We start from the raw sequence: 14620 nt of genomic DNA, 5'->3' as shown, positions 1-14620 counted from the left end.
TGTCAAACAGCACAAATGGTTTCTGTTGGTAGGATTTTGTTAATAATATATCAATAGTCACACCTTGCTTTTCCTACCTTGCATTACCTGAAAGCCGTATTGTAACAGTACAATTAATTTGAACTACTGCAGATGAGCGACTGACTTTGCTGATTATTGTGGGAAGACAATATTCATGCACACACACACACACACACACACACACACACACACACACACACACGTTTCCTCAGCTGTTACCAAACCACCGAGCTCTGCTTCTGTCAGTCTCTCGCCGTTTCACCCTCATTACTGGCTTTTCTATAAAACAAGACAACAAGCAACACAAACACTCATTTTATACAATTATAACAAGCTCACAGTGCCTCCACATTAGATCTGCCTCTGCATCACCTGTACACACGCACAAAAACACAGACAGCAGCAACAGTATACACTGAACCCAGACATGTTTTAGAAAAAACTCATTTTGACTCACTAACTCTGGTATAATGACTCTCTCTCTCTCTCTCTCTCTCTCTCACACACACACACACACACACACAGGAAACACCTGTCCTATGCGTGCTCAGTACCACAGAAACTGAGTGACACATTAACACATCGCATTTCACAGCACAGCTCTCTGCAGAATAACACATATAGATGTCAGTGACATTTCTTACTGATTATATTTGATGCATTTATGACAAAAAAAACCCTTCTTTGTCAAGTTATTTTTTTTTTTTAGTTTAATCTGAGCAGTGAACTGTAAATTCCAGACCTCAAATCATGGGTGTCTATCAGGTTTTTAATCATAACTGCCTTCTAACTTTGGTAAATGTGAAACAACCCACACTCACCATAAAAATGAACTGATCAAAACTTTTTAGATTAAAACTACTTTAAGAGAGAGATTTAAAGTTTTGTGATAAAAGCTGATAAAAGCTGACGTCTGGCATTTCTTTCAGTAAATCCCTGCGTCATTTTACACACAAGCTCTCAGTCAGTAGCATTTCTGCTGCTGCCCACCTTGAGGGAACCTTGACAAAACAGAGTCAAGAAGAGGAGAGGAGAGTCTTACTCATAATTTAACCACACATCTTTAGCTTCCTGCTTTAAGTGAATGTTCAAATACGTAGAATGTCTGAGAAGTGGATCCGTCTTTAAGCTGAAGATTGATTGTTAACAATTCAATGATCCTTTATATACTTGTCCATCATTACACACAAGACGCTGGTAGACATAGCACACCACAAACTAACAGTATAAACACTATAGGCTAAACTAATATAGGAAAGACAAAAAAACTGAATATATAGTTATATATATGATACAAATTATGCACTTGTGATGACACATATATTTATATATGAATATATTGTCAAAAATCACATAATGAACTTTTTAAGTCATGAATGTCATCAATTAAATTAGTTGTATCCTCTCTGACCAAACAAACACGCTGAAGGTAAAATCTTCTCTACATCCAGAGTGTAGCTTTACTGTCTTGGTGAGATTTCCTTTACAGTGAGACCTGATCCTGGGTGAAGTTTGTTGTCTTGTGACTGTATGACATGTGTCACATCCTAACTGGTGTGTGTGTGTGTGTGTGTTCATGTGTTCATCTTGAATGACCTGAGCATGAGTAAGAAAGTGTCACTGGATGTGTTTGACTGACATATGTCATTAGCTGTGTAAGGCAGTATGGTTCAGTATGTGTGTGTGTGTGTGTTTGTGGTCATGTACAGAAGTGGATGGGGCTGCGTGTATCACATTGCACCCAGTGCCTGTGTGCTATGTGATACTGCAGTATACCTGTGCTTGAATGTGTGTGTGTGTGTGTGTGCGTGTGTGTGTGTGTGTGTGTGTGATAGCCACAGGTCCTGTTCCACTGAGACACAGTGACAAAGGCAAACTGCGACTAACAACTAGCGAAGCATTGAAAGCTTCTGACAGGATGTAAGATTTTGAGTATTTTAGTGATAGTCTCAGCTGGCTCGGCCTCTGCCTGGAACAATGGGGATCAGAATCGAGTGACACTCTGGATTTGGACCAGGCCACATCAACAACTGCTTTGCTGAATAATTGATCTCTCGGCTTGTGACTGGTTAAAAATGAGGAAGGCATCGTTGATGGTTTGGATCAGCTTTTTGGTGCAAGGTCAGTTAGATAAATTTGATGCATGTCATGTATTTACCCACAATAGATACACAAATTAGCTGTGTGAGGCCATACCTGCCTTGTTTATCTTCCATTCCTCTTGATGTGTGGTACCAACCCTGTGATCGCCTCTTGTCTCTTCAGTGTCCCATTGTGCCCAGGGTCATTATGCCCGCAAACTTCTGAATGACCTGATGGAGGGCTATTCCAACGCTTTGAGACCTGTAGAGGACACAGACAAAGCCCTCAATGTCTCCCTGCAGATCACCCTGTCACAGATCAAAGATATGGTGAGTAGAGAGGAAGCTCAAACATGTACCATCATTCAGCAGAGAGAAACCCTTTAACCACAGACACACACACAATCAGTCTGAGAATATTACATGCAGCAGGGAGTAACATTTATGTTATGTGAGTATGTCTAGAAGTCTAGAACACAAACACTTACACTTACATACATAGCTGAATTGCTAGCTGGCTGCAGATTAGCCTGTTATTAGCTTGCTAAGCAGTAGGAAGCTGCTTTATTACATTTAGAACTACAGAACTAATGTGTGTTTCTCAAACTGTATAGTCAGGACTTTTTGTCAGCATGCAGAGTGTCTGGAGTCTAACCACTGTCTGTGTGTGTCTCAGGATGAGAGGAACCAGGTCCTAACCACCTACCTGTGGATCAGGCAGGTCTGGCATGATGCCTATCTGAAGTGGGACAAGGAGGACTACGATGACCTTGAGATGATCAACATCCCAAGTGACCTTGTGTGGAAGCCGGACATTGTCCTTTACAACAAGTCAGTCACAGAGAGTGGAAACAAAAGAAATGCATGAAAGTAGACAAGTTGAAGTTACAAGGTAAATAAGTGCATCTAAAAATGTTCAGTTTCCTCTTTATGCATTTGCAGAGCAGACGATGAGTCATCAGAGCCATCCAGCACTAATGTTAAACTACGTTATAATGGAGAGATCATCTGGGATTCTCCAGCCATCACGAAGAGCACATGTGTGGTGGACGTCGCATACTTCCCATTTGACTGGCAGCAATGCAACCTCACCTTTGGCTCTTGGACCTACAATGGCAACCAGGTGTGTATAAAAGGTCCAAAACTAAAACCGTCCAAAGCTCCTCCAACAATCAATTCTTTTTTTATTTTACATACTAAGATGGCCACTAATTGATAATGTTAAAGGGTCTTTTTAGACATAAATAGTATCCCATATTTTCCTATGGGAAATACATTGATCACATTGTGTCTTTATTTGCCTGCACAGGTGGACATCAGTTTGGGCATGGACAGTGGGGACCTTTCTGACTTTGTAGACAACGTGGAGTGGGAGTGTCACGGCATGCCAGCAGTTAGGAACGTCATGATGTATGGCTGCTGCTCCGACCCTTACACGGAAATCACCTACACCCTGCTGCTGAAGCGCCGCTCCTCTTTCTACATCTTTAACCTGCTCTTGCCCTGCTTCCTCATCTCTTTCCTGGCCCCGCTGGGCTTCTATCTACCAGCTGACTCCGGAGAGAAGGTTTCACTTGGTGTGACAGTGCTGCTGGCACTCACTGTGTTCCAGTTGTTGGTGGCTGAGAGCATGCCTCCTGCAGAGAACATGCCCTACATAGGTTTGAACGATTTCCTTTTTCCACCAGTATGTGGAAAATTGAGAAAAAGCATGTGCATGGACAGAAAATAATCATTTTGTTTCTCTATCGTTTTGTTTAGGGAAGTACTACATTGCCACTATGACTATGATCACAGCCTCCACGTCCCTGACCATCTTCATTATGAACATTCATTTCTGTGGTGCTGAAGCCAAACCGGTCCCTCACTGGGCAAAGGTGCTCATCATTGACTACATGTCGAAAATCTTTTTCGTCTATGAAGTTGGGGAGAACTGTACCACACCAGAGAGTGAGAAAACCCCGTTGTACCCGGAAGAGCCCATGGGGGATAAGCTGGGCTACCATGACGATCGTTTCCATGACAGCTTCTACCATCATGACAGTGATCCATACAAGTACAGTAATGGTCACAGCAGGCATCATCACAATAAGCACCACAAAAACCAGGCGAATGGCAGCGCCAACGGGAGACCTCACCACTTTAACAACCATGCTTCCAGGATGGAGAGAGGTGAGGCAAAACAAGAGCCCACACAACGCTACCACCACATCAGGAGGGATGAATTGGACTACCAGGCCCCTCCACAACTACGAAACCTGCAGCACCTGAATGGAGGTCTTAAGGAGCAGATTCTCTACCCCTCAGAGAAACTTCAAATCCCAGCCTGCCCCTGTTGCTGCCCCTGCCTCCAACATAAACAGGTGACTCTGAATTTGTTTCTTCCTTTGACACTTCTTCTTCTTGACAGCTTCTAAATATAAGAATCAGAAAAGCCTTGTTAATAGTGACACCTGTGGCCACTTAGTGAACTGCAGCCAATTTTACAATTGTGATCGCCAATATAGTGGTCAGACCAGCTTTTGGAACGTCAGAGATCTTTTTAAAACACATAACCAGTTCACACGTGGTGAATAACAATCCATTTTGATCCATCTGTCTGTTCTGCAGGTGGTGAAGAATATCCAGTACATAGCCAACTGTTTCCGTGAGCAGAGAGCCCAGTGCATCAAGGCTGCAGAGTGGAAGAAGGTTGCCAAGGTGATGGATAGGTTTTTCATGTGGATCTTCTTTGTTATGGTCTTCCTCATGAGTATCCTCATCATCGCCAAGGCATCATGACAGCTTCCAATGTCATCTTTTGAATGAATCTCAACATTGCTGGCCTCAGTGTTATTTTACTGCAACACCAGATAAACTGAAACAAATTTTCATCTAAAAGGATGTGAAGACCTTCATTCCTCACAGGCATGTCTCCAAGAAACCTGTGTTTCAAAAGGCAGTATTGTACGTGTGGAGGTGTGTATGGAGGCGAGTGTGTTTGCCTGGGTTCACTTTTGTGTTTTGTATTGCTTGACATCCGAGGACAAGGTCGCTGCACACAAATCATCCATTTAACCAGACACTCACACAGAAACTTGTCAAAGCCTCAGTTAGTTAATGTCAGGTGTGCTCGCATGTGTCACAGAGCAGTGGAGCGGTAAGACAATCTAGGACTTGCTTTGAACATGCATGGACTCTCCATTATTGATGAGCAAGCAGCCAGGCGTCCAGCTATAGGCATTACATTTCTTACTTTACGTTTTAAGCTACCAGACGATAGTTTTCAGAGACTGTTACCAGCAGATTAACAAGGAAACAACCTTATGTGAGGTTTAAAAAAAGGGGGAAAAAAGGAGGCAGTCTACCAGCAGCAACTAAATGGTGGATCACACATGTCCTTATATTGGTTTACAACTTAATACTTGAATGTGAGAAAAGTGGTGGATGTTTACTTTTCCTACCTCTGGAGAACAAAATGCACTGTACCCTTTCTCTAAATTACACTTTGCCCATTTGTCCAATAAATGACCAATATTTGACATTTCTATGTTTTTCTGTAATATTTCCATTATTATATAAATGTTTTTCTCTTTTTATGATAATCATTTTGCCATTTAAATGTACTCACAGGGTCACAAAGTGTATGGAGCCAAACAAAAACATCACGTCATGATTTTTAGACGGCGTCTGGCTTGACTACATGTTTGCAGTCTGCTCATGATAATGCAGTAGCCTGAAAGTCAGTGCTAATATGCAACTTACCAAGCTACTGTTAATCAAACACAAATGTAATCATTGCTAAATAAATAAACACAGTTAGTTAATACTTACCTCAGACAACAGCAATACGTTGAATGAGCAGCAGAAAGTGAATGTGTTGCTGAACATAGAACAATACAGAAGGAACAAAGCGGCCCTTCCTGGGATATTTTGACTAAGATATCCAAAACAAATCATGCATTTGTTTGAAGGGGAGCTAGAGTAATCATCACCAAGCTCCAACATACTGGGCCAAAAACATGTGAATGCCTACTTGGAGCCAATTTTGGTCAAAGGTCAACATTGATTTGGTCTCTCTAACTGATTTTATGAGAACTATATGGGGGTGTCTGCAACCCACCTCCTTTTTCTGGAGGACACTACACTACAGATTTTGAAAAGACTAGGAGGACACACCAGACATCAGCAGACTGTTTATGATGATGCTCCTGATGAGAATTCAAACTCAAAGAAGAAGAAAAAGGAAGAGAAGGAAGAAGAGGAAGAAGAAGAAGACATAAACAAACACTGCTGCTGCTAAGGAAGAAGAACGTGTTTGAATGAAGGAGGAGTCCATCATTGTTTTGATATTCGCGCTACTTCCTGTCATCGTCTATTGAGTGTTCCCTGTGTCTCATCCTCTCTTAAAAAATCAAAATCTATTTATTAATTAGACACATAGTCAATCACTGCAATAAGGTACTAATGCATACCACAGAAGGCACATGAATGAATACCTGATTTAATTATAGATAATTCTGTTGTTAACTGACTGAATGAAGAGATAAATAAAAAAAGCATAACAAAATAAATGTTTACACTCTTTAAGCGCCCTATAGGTAGCTTACATACACAAAAGATAACATAAAAGGCTGAGAATCTGTGAAGCCTCACAGCATCAGGCTGTGAGGTACGCTGGTTTAAAGAGTAGATAAAAAAAGTCCCCCTCAGTCCCTTACAATAAGGTCAATAACTTGTCTGTCTAGATTCAGATGATCTAACCTTTACCTCCATCTAGTGGAGCTAGTAAACTGTACACACTGATGTCTTAATGCACAAATCATCAATCACTGCTGATTTGGCTCACAGACCTGCCGGCTTCACTGTAATCTTCAGTCTTTTTTGGTCTGTTTGTCTAATCTTTATGACCTCCACGATGACAGGAGAGCGACTTGTATTGATCCATGGAGATTCCTAACTTACAACTTATCAGTTTTCTTTAAAGATAAACAACCCAACAATCAAATGATGAGCAAGCTGTACTTTAAACTTATTCACTGCCTCCCAGATTTTTGACTCCCAGCTGAACCATGGCCTTTTGTGTGTAGAGACAGACTATTGGACCACGCTTCCTTCAGACAGATATTACAAACCCTGTGATCATGATGGGCAGAGTTCAAAGAGGATTTACGTGTAAGGGGTCAGACACGCCCACAATGTTGGGATCTTTATAGAGAGCTGCAGTCTCTGCAGTTTTTGGAGAATATTGAGCAGAAATGTCGTCCATTACCAAGCAGCTGACTTCGATCAACTGTACAGGTGAGTCCAAATCCTTTTTTTTTCTTTCTTTCTTTCTGTTTTTGCTTAGTTGCTTTCTTTCTTAGTTGCTTTCTTTTTGTCCCTTCAGGGCGGCGGATGTCATTATCCTCTGAGATCCGTCTGGTTCTGCTGGGGAAAACAGGCAGCGGTAAAAGCTCCACTGCCAACTCCATCTTGGGCCGTAAGGTCTTTGACTCGAAGGTGAGCAGCTGCTCAGTCACCCAGCGTTGTCGCAGGGCCTGTGGAGAATTTCGGGGGAGACAGCTGACGCTCCTTGACACTCCAGGACTGCTGGACACTCAGCAGACTCCAGAGGAGGTGCAAAATGAGCTGAGGAGGAGTGTTAGCCTCCTCTATCCTGGGCCCCATGTTTTCCTACTAGTCATTCAGATTGGCAGGTTCACCCAGGAAGAAAAGGAGGTGGTGCGGCAGATCAAAGATGCAATGGGCTCCCATGCGTTGAGTTTCTCTGTGGTGGTTTTTACCCATGGAGACCTTCTAGAAGAAGGAGCATCCGTAAAGCAGTGTCTCATAGATGAGTGTAAGGACCTGGCTGAGCTCGTGGCAGGATGTGGGGGCAGGTACTGTGTCTTTAACAACCACAGCTCCAAGAACAAAGAGCAGGTGTCTGGGCTGCTTTCCATTGTGGACTGCCTGATGCAAGGCAATGGAGAAATTTACTACAACAGCAAAATGCTCCAGAAAGCAGAAGATGATCTAGAGCAGGAGGTAGAGAAGGAGAGTAGGCTCCAGAACGAGAGGGAGCAGTTGGTCAAAAAGAAGCAGGAGGAAGCTATGAGAGCACAGTATGAAAGACAGGTAGAGATGGTACAACAGAAACACAAGAGGGAGACAGAGGAGCTGAAGAAGAAACAAGAGTTAGAGAAGGAGAGAGATTTGAAGATGGCAAGGATTCGTGAGGAGGCCTTGGAGAAGAAGGAGAAGGAGAGGAAGATACAGGAGATGGTGAGATTAATGGAGATACAAAGGGAGGAGGAGGAGAAGAGGGAGGCTCTTCAGCAAAAGCTTGAAAGAGTTACCAAAATGCTGGACGAGCAGGTAGAGTGGGAGGTGAAAATGAGAAAATCCATGGAGGAGACAATTCAAAAGGATAAGGAGGAAAATGAAAAGAAGGAGAGGGAGAGAGAACTTCAGCAGCTACAGAAAGAGCAGGTCATCAAGCAGAGGGAGGAAGTGAAGAGAGAAGCTCTGCAGAAAGAGCTGGATAAACTCCTCCAGAATTTAGAGGAGCAGAAGAGGAAGGAGGAGGACAGGAAAAAGCAAATAGAGGACATGCTGAGACGTGAGAGGGAAGAGAATCAGAGGGAACGGGACATACAAATGGAAAACCAGAGAGTGGAGAAACGGAGGGGCGAGGCCCTTAGGCAGGAGTTAAAAATCACAAAAATGAAGCTGGAGCAGCAAAAAGTGAGTGAAGAAAGCCTCAAGAGACAGCTGGAGGACATCGCACGAAGGGACAGAGAAAAGTGCCAGGAAAACCAGGAAACCCCAACACTGAAAAAGCAGTGTGACAAGAAGTGTTCAGAGACAGCAGAGAAGAAGTCAGCAAAGAAACACAGCACAATGTCAACTGTGACCGGATATGTGCAGGAAATGGGACTGCTGGGGGTGAATGCAGCACTAGAGAGTGTTGGAGCTCCTTGCTGTATTCAGTAACACCAAAAACATTTCATAATTCTCTTTTTTTGATTGCACTTGGTATAATCTGCTGAGAGTTTTAAATTGTCATTATGTGATTCAGCCATTAACTCAGTGAGTCGGGAAAAGTAAGGAAATTAAAGCCCATGTGAAAGCAATTTCATTTGAACAAATGGATATAATTCCTGTGTGTGCCCTAAATCAGCACATGCACAAAAATAGTATGAACTCTCAAAAATGATGAAGATAATCTGATTATCAACTCCCCGCCCTCTGCTTTGGGCGGCTGTGTCTGTCTCCATCATCTAAATCTGTATTCAAATAAAATCCTGTTGCCTTTAATAAAGATGAAATATTGCTTGAGTGCTATTTCAGTGTTCCTTACCGATGCTGTGACTTTAGCTGTGCCATCTGGCTCTGTCCCCAGCCACAAAGTCTGCTTTTACCCGCTGCAGTCTGCCCTGTCTGTGTGTGTGTGTGTGTGTTGTAAGTACACGCTGTGATGACCTGCCTCCCTATTGAGGCAAAACACTAGTCGACACACGGTAAATCATTTAAGGTGGAGCCTAGCTGTGAGGTCAAAAGGTCAGGATTTGGCAAGTAGCAGTTATGAAAAGAGAAGTGTGTGTGTTGAATGAAAGAGCTGCATATTAAATGTGTGTGTGCACTGTTGTGTTGTCTGAACAACACTGTCTCATGTACCCAGTAGAACCAAAGCAGTACAATAATAATAACTTCATTTATATTGGACCTTCAAAAACAACAACAAACACAGCAGAAGGCCAAAACAACTAATGTTGAGAAAAATGATGAAAGATAAGCTCAGTGTAACGTCCGGAAATGTTGAAGAACCACAGGGGAATACCGGTGCAGGGTTTAATTACATTCAGGATTCATCATGCTCTTTTTTCTCTTACAAACATGGCAAAATCCTCTTCTGACCTGCTAGTGTTTTAAGACACTTCACAGCTTCTGCTTTTCTCTTCAGTGATTCTTTGATCTGATTGGTTGATCTGCAATAGACAATGGCTGGTACTTCATCCAGTCACCTGACAACTATTCTTCAGTAAGCATCTCTCTTTCTCTCAGCAGTTTATCTTTCAGATGATGGATCTATGTATGGACAACATGTCAGGTGATGACAGGCCTGAAAACACACTTTTTGTCAAGTTAACATTTTTTTCTTTCCTCGTGTGTCATATTCAAAAACAGGGTTAGCAAAAAGCAAAGCAGCAAAGTTAATGACTGTATCGGCATTACTTGACCTTTTTGATATGAACAGTTCAAATTGAGCAACTTTAACAGCTGTAAACAATGCTAGAAAATACCCGACTGTATTGATTAATACTGCATTGATTCTAATAACAGTACTGCCTCAGTTGTTCTAAATGACAAACAGATAAGATGTGCAGTCAAAATGTTGAGAGATTCTTTCACTCTTAATAAACTGGTGCTCTGTGAAGTACTGGACAGTAGAATTGGACACCAATGGGTAATACACATACGCACACACGCACACACACACACACAATACAATATTGGTTAGTTATTGGCTGTTTTACTCCTTTCAAACAGGAAGTTATCAGCACTCACTGTGTGTGTCTGAGAACATTATAGAATTTCAGCCATGGATCAGGATGGAGAAGTTGAACAGTTGTTCTTTTGGTTGGCTTCAATAAATGCTAATTTTCAAGAGGTATGACAGAACCAGAATATGTGAAAACTGGAAAAAATACTGAAGAATATGCAGTAGCGTAAAATAATCCAATAATATTTAAAAGTATTTTCCTACAAAGTCATTGATGAAATAGTAAAATTGTTCAAGTCTATACCATCTCCTGATGACAACAATACTGAGCCCAGTCTGAATTTAGAACTGCACTAATGAGTGTTTTTTTCCAAACCATATTTGGTAAAGTGATTGTCATTCATTGAAATGAATGCAGAGAGAACCATCGGCTCAGCTCGGTTTAATTCTCTCCATCCCTCATGCTTTGTGAAAATAAGCAATGAAAGCACAAAACCAGCCATGTAAACAGCCGAGTGGATCAGAGTGTGACCTAAACAGCTTGACACAGAAGTTCTTTAAGTATGGCACAAAGGTTCACTCACAGATCCCAGTTCAACTCAAATAAGGTCGTCAAAAGATGTAGACACACCCCCCCCCTCCCCGCCACTAGGGACGTGCTCTCTAAGCAGAGAGAGCCTTCAACACAGATTCAAAACTGTTCTTCAGAAACCTGTGGTGGCATGGAACATCCGACAACATCCTTACAGATAAAATGATCATGTGATCATTTTAGAATTGTAGAATTGATTTTTTTAATAATCATGTTTGCCTTTATTTGCCAACAGTGGATAGACAGAATATGCAGTTTCCCCATTGTTGGACAGATAAAGGGATTCTTAATCTTAGTAAAAGGAAAAGGAGTAATGTTATTAACCACACAGGTTTTGCATGACACAGTAACAAAAAAAACCTCCTTTAAAGGAGTGTCTGGTAGTAAAGGTGGTTGTTGGCTGGTTGTTGGTGTAAAGACATTAGTTGCACACACTTTCCTTCTCTAACACAACTCTCTCTCTGGAGTTTGATTTTTATTTGCATTAAAGCAGATTACGGGATGCTGGAGTTGTGAGGTGTTGTTTACTACAATCAGTGAGACATAGACAGTGTCTAAGATCCATATGATGGCACTGACAACATAGTTCACTTCAAAGGTCAACACTCGACCTCTAGTTATGAGTTCTCTGCAGCTGCCGCCCTTCATAATGTACGTGTTTGGATCTCCGATCATATAGAGAAGCTGTAAGCATTTAGAGGACAAACGTCCTGCTACTTTATGATGAAGGCCTTGATTGAAACATGTCTGCTGAAAGCCACAGAGAAAGATGATGATGATGACGACGAGGGAGAGGCTTTGGAAGGGGACAAAATTGTATGTGGGACACTCATCTATTACATGCAAATCAAAATAAAATCAATAATGAGATATGTGTTTTTGTACATGTTTTTATTGACTGTTCATATGCTAGATAATGTTCCATATTGATTAGACACTGCAGTTTAAGTTTAAACATGTATTAATGTATTATATGTCTGAGAAAAGGGATCTATTTTTTTAAATCTTTTTTGTTTTTAATTCTTATTAAAATGATTTATTTTAAATTCTTTACTTTTTGCAGTGTTTAGAACATCTCAAAGTTATCATACAGACACTGATGTGAGCAAGTTAAATAAAATAAATTAATCATTGAAGTGTCTCTGGCTTTTCTCAGGTGGTAAAGTTCAGACGGCTCTCGTGGCTGTCAACAGTGAGTACCAGCTGATGGTGCATGTGGTCCCCAGCAAATCTGCTCTGCGCTCAGAGCAGCAGCACAGACAAGCCCGACTGGAGCAACACGCCCCATCATTCAGTGTGCCTGACTCTTTGGTCTGCTACTGTTCCCTCCTATAAGCTCAGATGGCTCATTGATTTATTTCAGTTGGACATGTGGTCGAGCGCAGGACAAGGAAATGAATAACACAACCGGCTTGGCGCCGGTAGGAGCGGGTTGGGAGGAATTACCGGCACATCGAGCTTTAACGGGCTGCGTCCTGGCGCTGCTCATCATTTGGACGCTTTTTGGTAACTTTACAGTGTGCGCAGCCGTTTATCGCTATCGGTACCTGCGTGCCAAAGTAACCAACATCTTCATCGTGTCGCTGGCTCTGTCGGACCTCCTGGTCGCAGTGTTGGTGATGCCGTGGAAAGCTGTGGCTGAAGTGGCAGGTTTCTGGCCGTTTGGGGGGTTCTGTAAGACGTGGTTGGCCTGTGACATCATGTGCTCCACGGCCTCCATCCTCAACCTGTGCGTCATCAGCGTGGACCGATACTGGGCCATCTCCAGCCCGTTCCGCTACGAGAGGAATATGAACAAGAAAGTAGCCTCTGTTATGATCGGTGTGACCTGGACAGTAGCCGTGTTTATTTCCTTCGTTCCCGTGCAGATGAACTGGCACCGGGCGGAGATCGGTGACCCGACCGGAGAGGATTCGGTGCGTCATGGCGGGAGTGATGATGGGAGCTGTGACTCCAGCCTAAGTCGCACCTACGCCATCTCATCCTCGCTGATCAGCTTCTATATTCCTGTTGCAATCATGATCGTCACATACACCCGCATCTACCGGATAGCCCAAATGCAGATCCGAATGATCTCCTCATTGGAGCGGGCAGCGGAGCACGCGCAGAACTGCCGCGCGGACCTACAGGAACTGTATCCTCACCTGTGCACCGAAATCAGTGCTCAGTCCTATCAGACTCATGTGAGTCTTAATCCGGATTCTCAGCCCGCTAATCAGTCACACCGCGAGCTCAACGTCTCCATCAGAAAAGAAACAAAAGTCCTCAAAACTCTGAGCATCATAATGGGTGTGTTTGTCTGCTGCTGGCTGCCTTTCTTCATCCTCAACTGCGCTCTGCCCTTCTGTCCTGGACCAGGGGCTCCAGAGGACAAACGTGGTCCTCACTGTGTCAGTGAAAAGACCTTTGATGTCTTCGTGTGGATCGGCTGGAGCAATTCATGCCTCAATCCGGTCATCTACGCGTTCAACGCGGACTTCAGAGATGCTTTCCTGCGCCTGTTGCGTTGCCGTCGACGCGGCTGCTTGGCCACAGTGAGCACAGCGGTGGAGACGATGATGGGGAGAAACGACACCGGACACCCAAAGCGAGAGAGCCCGTTGAAGGTTAAACTGGGCGTCTCCAGTGTCACGACCACCAGGGGAAGTGAGGACAGCGGGAACACCACGGTGACCGTGTTTTGTCACAGAGGGGCAAGCTCGGACCAGGTCAGAGACACCGAGGAGAGAAACGACAAAGGCAGACTGACGCAGATACCCATATAGGGCCAAAGTGACATGATTTATAATTCACATAAAGGAGCAGGACACTCATACCTGGAGCAGATTCAGTGAAATCATTGAGGCACAACGACGTCAGGCCACGTTAAAGGAAAGACACAAGCTGTTTTCAAATTGACCCACATCAGAGGCATGACACTTGGACTGAAGCTTCATTGGTGTTGTCTCCAGGCTTTTAGTCAGAATGCCTCAAAGCAAAGTTATATGAGAACACTGACAGTATTTTTAGTTTCCAGAAATATAAGACAGACACCTGTAGCACGGTCAGTTTTAAATAAAGCTGACAAAACTTACTTTTCCTGATTTCAAGCCATCAAGTCTTAAATTTAGCAGAGGAAATTAGGGCAGGTGGAAGGTAAACCAGCTGTCATTCTGTTCTCCCTTACTGTATATGGAGTTTTTTTTTTAGAGGTCAGGATTTTTATGAATCTCTAGAAATGGGATTATGTAAGTAAGCCACATTAGCACTCATTAGCTATGCATCTTGGTGGCTGCTCTGTGCACTCTATTTTTCCTCCCCCCCAACCTCTTCCCTCGATCTTATGAAAGAAACAAACATGAATAATTTGTAAAGGTTGTTCCTGTGAAAGATGCCCTGACCAGTGAACACGGGAGCTTTTATGGTGTCAACCACAGGTCTTTGCAGTGAAGTGTGGAGGTAGCCACACATGTTTTTTTT

The 14620-nt window shown here is 43.0% G+C and overlaps 2 protein-coding genes across 2 annotated transcripts; both read left to right on the top strand.

Moving 5' to 3' along the window:
* The first annotated feature begins 1950 nt into the window (after window positions 1-1950).
* chrna9a (cholinergic receptor, nicotinic, alpha 9a) lies at window positions 1951-4919 on the top strand. The gene is made up of 7 exons (XM_028408923.1): window positions 1951-2142; window positions 2287-2432; window positions 2779-2933; window positions 3045-3225; window positions 3412-3763; window positions 3864-4465; window positions 4713-4919. The coding sequence occupies exons 1-7, from the start codon at window positions 2097-2099 to the stop codon at window positions 4881-4883; spliced, it is 1653 nt and encodes a 550-aa protein (XP_028264724.1). The 5' UTR covers window positions 1951-2096; the 3' UTR covers window positions 4884-4919.
* A 7636-nt stretch (window positions 4920-12555) lies between these two features.
* Window positions 12556-13926, top strand: LOC114437381 (D(1) dopamine receptor-like). Its single transcript, XM_028408036.1, has one exon. It carries the CDS (start codon window positions 12556-12558, stop codon window positions 13924-13926), a length of 1371 nt encoding a protein of 456 aa, XP_028263837.1.
* Window positions 13927-14620: the final 694 nt, after the last annotated feature.

Source organism: Parambassis ranga, chromosome 1 (assembly GCF_900634625.1).
Source record: "Parambassis ranga chromosome 1, fParRan2.1, whole genome shotgun sequence".
Lineage (NCBI taxonomy): Eukaryota > Metazoa > Chordata > Actinopteri > Ambassidae > Parambassis > Parambassis ranga.
Note: the sequence above shows the minus strand (reverse complement) of the source record. Positions and strands in the feature narration are given on the sequence as shown.